This window comes from Musca vetustissima, unplaced genomic scaffold (genome assembly GCF_032173495.1).
Source record: "Musca vetustissima isolate MV318-11 ecotype Yass unplaced genomic scaffold, APGP_CSIRO_Mvet_v1 utg7881, whole genome shotgun sequence".
Lineage (NCBI taxonomy): Eukaryota > Metazoa > Arthropoda > Insecta > Diptera > Muscidae > Musca > Musca vetustissima.
This window is the reverse complement of record NW_026883712.1, coordinates 490,329-492,026: the sequence shown is the minus strand read 5'-3', so window position 1 is coordinate 492,026 and position 1,698 is coordinate 490,329. Positions and strand designations below refer to the sequence as shown.

Below are 1,698 nucleotides of genomic sequence, written 5' to 3'. Positions count from 1 at the left end.
AAACATATCATTGGCCATAGCATATTGTCCTGCGATACGATGGAGCCGTGAGCGAGGATTCCAAAGTATCTTTGGAACGCCAACTCATGACCTCTTCCCTCTTAGTATTCGTTTGCCTTAGAAGCATCGGCTTGTCGGCTCAAGTCAACGCATAGCCAGCAGTTTCAACCTTGAAAGATCCCACATCATGAACGGACATACACGACAGTCTCTCTTGTCTAGAGGGTGGCTTGCGTTTTTGGGTTGCGCTCAAGTAGAAAAAAAATATTTTTTAATCATAAAACCATTGACAACAATGTCATAACTAATTTAGAAAATATTTTTCAATATTTAATTGTAATCTTTTGGTATAAGCAGATTTTTTCCATAACTATTTCTATTCTTTTTTTTTTTTTTGCAAACCAAAAAAGAGGTTATGCAATAAATCCCTAAAAATATAATGGCATCTACAGGTAAGATAAATTTTTGAAATCCGCTAAAACAATATGCTAAATATTTTAAAAATTTACATTTATCCTCTTTATATATGTAGGTCCGGGTCCGGTTTATTCTCTGCCACCAACGATAGGCTATGACAATCATGATCAACGTAAGATACGTATGCCGCAATACTCCTTTGGTGGTAGGACAAAATTGACTAATAAAAATATTGTACCGGGCCCTGGTTTGAATGTTTCGGGTCTGACACGTTATGGACCGGCAAGAGCATATGCCTACAGCATTGGACCAAGGACATTTATGAAAGGTTCGTATTAAGAAAAACTTTAAAAAATCGGTTTCAGAAGTCACGATTTTTATAGATTCCAAAAATATTGGGCCTGGCCCAGCGAACTACGATTTGAACAAGTCCCGCTTCGTTAGCTCGACTAGTCCACCATCGTATTCGATTGGTCGTCGAACGATATTGACAAATAAGAACATATGCCCTGGACCCAATGCCTATGGTATTAGCGTCAATATGGTTAGGCCAGCGGCACCGGCATTTAGCATGTGAGTCTCAGTATTACACTCACTGAATTCTATTTTTTTTTTTTAATTTCTCTATTTTTACTTTTTTCAGTGGCATGCGCACGGGCTTGAAGAGCAAAAGTCTGTCACCCGGACCAGCAAACTATAGTCCAAGTGCCCCCAAAACTTATTTACCCAAAGCACCAGAATATTCGCTGGCTCCACGAACATTCCTTAATGCCAAGCTATTTGGACCTGGAGCAAATGCCTATGATTGTATGAATTATAAACCGGGGAAATCGCAACCCAACTATTCGTTTGGGGTGCGGCATTCGCCCAGAGCTCCGCCAATGATTGTTGCTTGCGATAACATGTGAAATACCTGACAAAGCTGGGAATTTTTTTATTGTCAGAACCGTTTTCCTCCAAAACTTTCAAAATTTCAATATTATTTAAATAATAGGAATTTATAGTTGGAGAAAATAGCGGAATAGTTAAGGATAAAATCGATCAAAATTTTAAAATTATTTATAAAATAACAAGAATAAATTTAATGTGAAATCGAAATGTATGGAATTTTGATTGGTGCAGGGGGTATAATAATTCTGTTCTTGAAGCTGTCTGCTTTCACAAAGGGCTAAGGTGACAGTCTTTGCCTCGTTCGCAGTCAGACTCGGATTGTAAGCCACACTGGCAATAGTTGCATCATATAATTTTCCGAATTATATGAAGCAAATGAAATACCTCCAT

At 37.9% G+C, this 1,698-nt stretch overlaps 1 protein-coding gene across 1 annotated transcript; it reads left to right on the top strand.

Moving 5' to 3' along the window:
- The first annotated feature begins 439 nt into the window (after positions 1–439).
- LOC133330711 (ciliary microtubule associated protein 1A-like) lies at positions 440–1,325 on the top strand. Its single transcript, XM_061539117.1, has 4 exons — positions 440–452; positions 524–745; positions 801–990; positions 1,061–1,325. Exons 1-4 carry the CDS (start codon positions 440–442, stop codon positions 1,323–1,325), a joined length of 690 nt encoding a protein of 229 aa, XP_061395101.1.
- The last annotated feature ends 373 nt before the right edge of the window (positions 1,326–1,698 follow it).

Bases quoted from the DNA above. Each gene is read 5' to 3' on its own strand.
- LOC133330711 (XM_061539117.1), top strand. The intron at 746-800 runs GTTCGTATTAAG...CGATTTTTATAG, and splicing joins ACCAAGGACATTTATGAAAG to ATTCCAAAAATATTGGGCCT. The intron at 991-1,060 runs GTGAGTCTCAGT...TACTTTTTTCAG, and splicing joins GCGGCACCGGCATTTAGCAT to TGGCATGCGCACGGGCTTGA.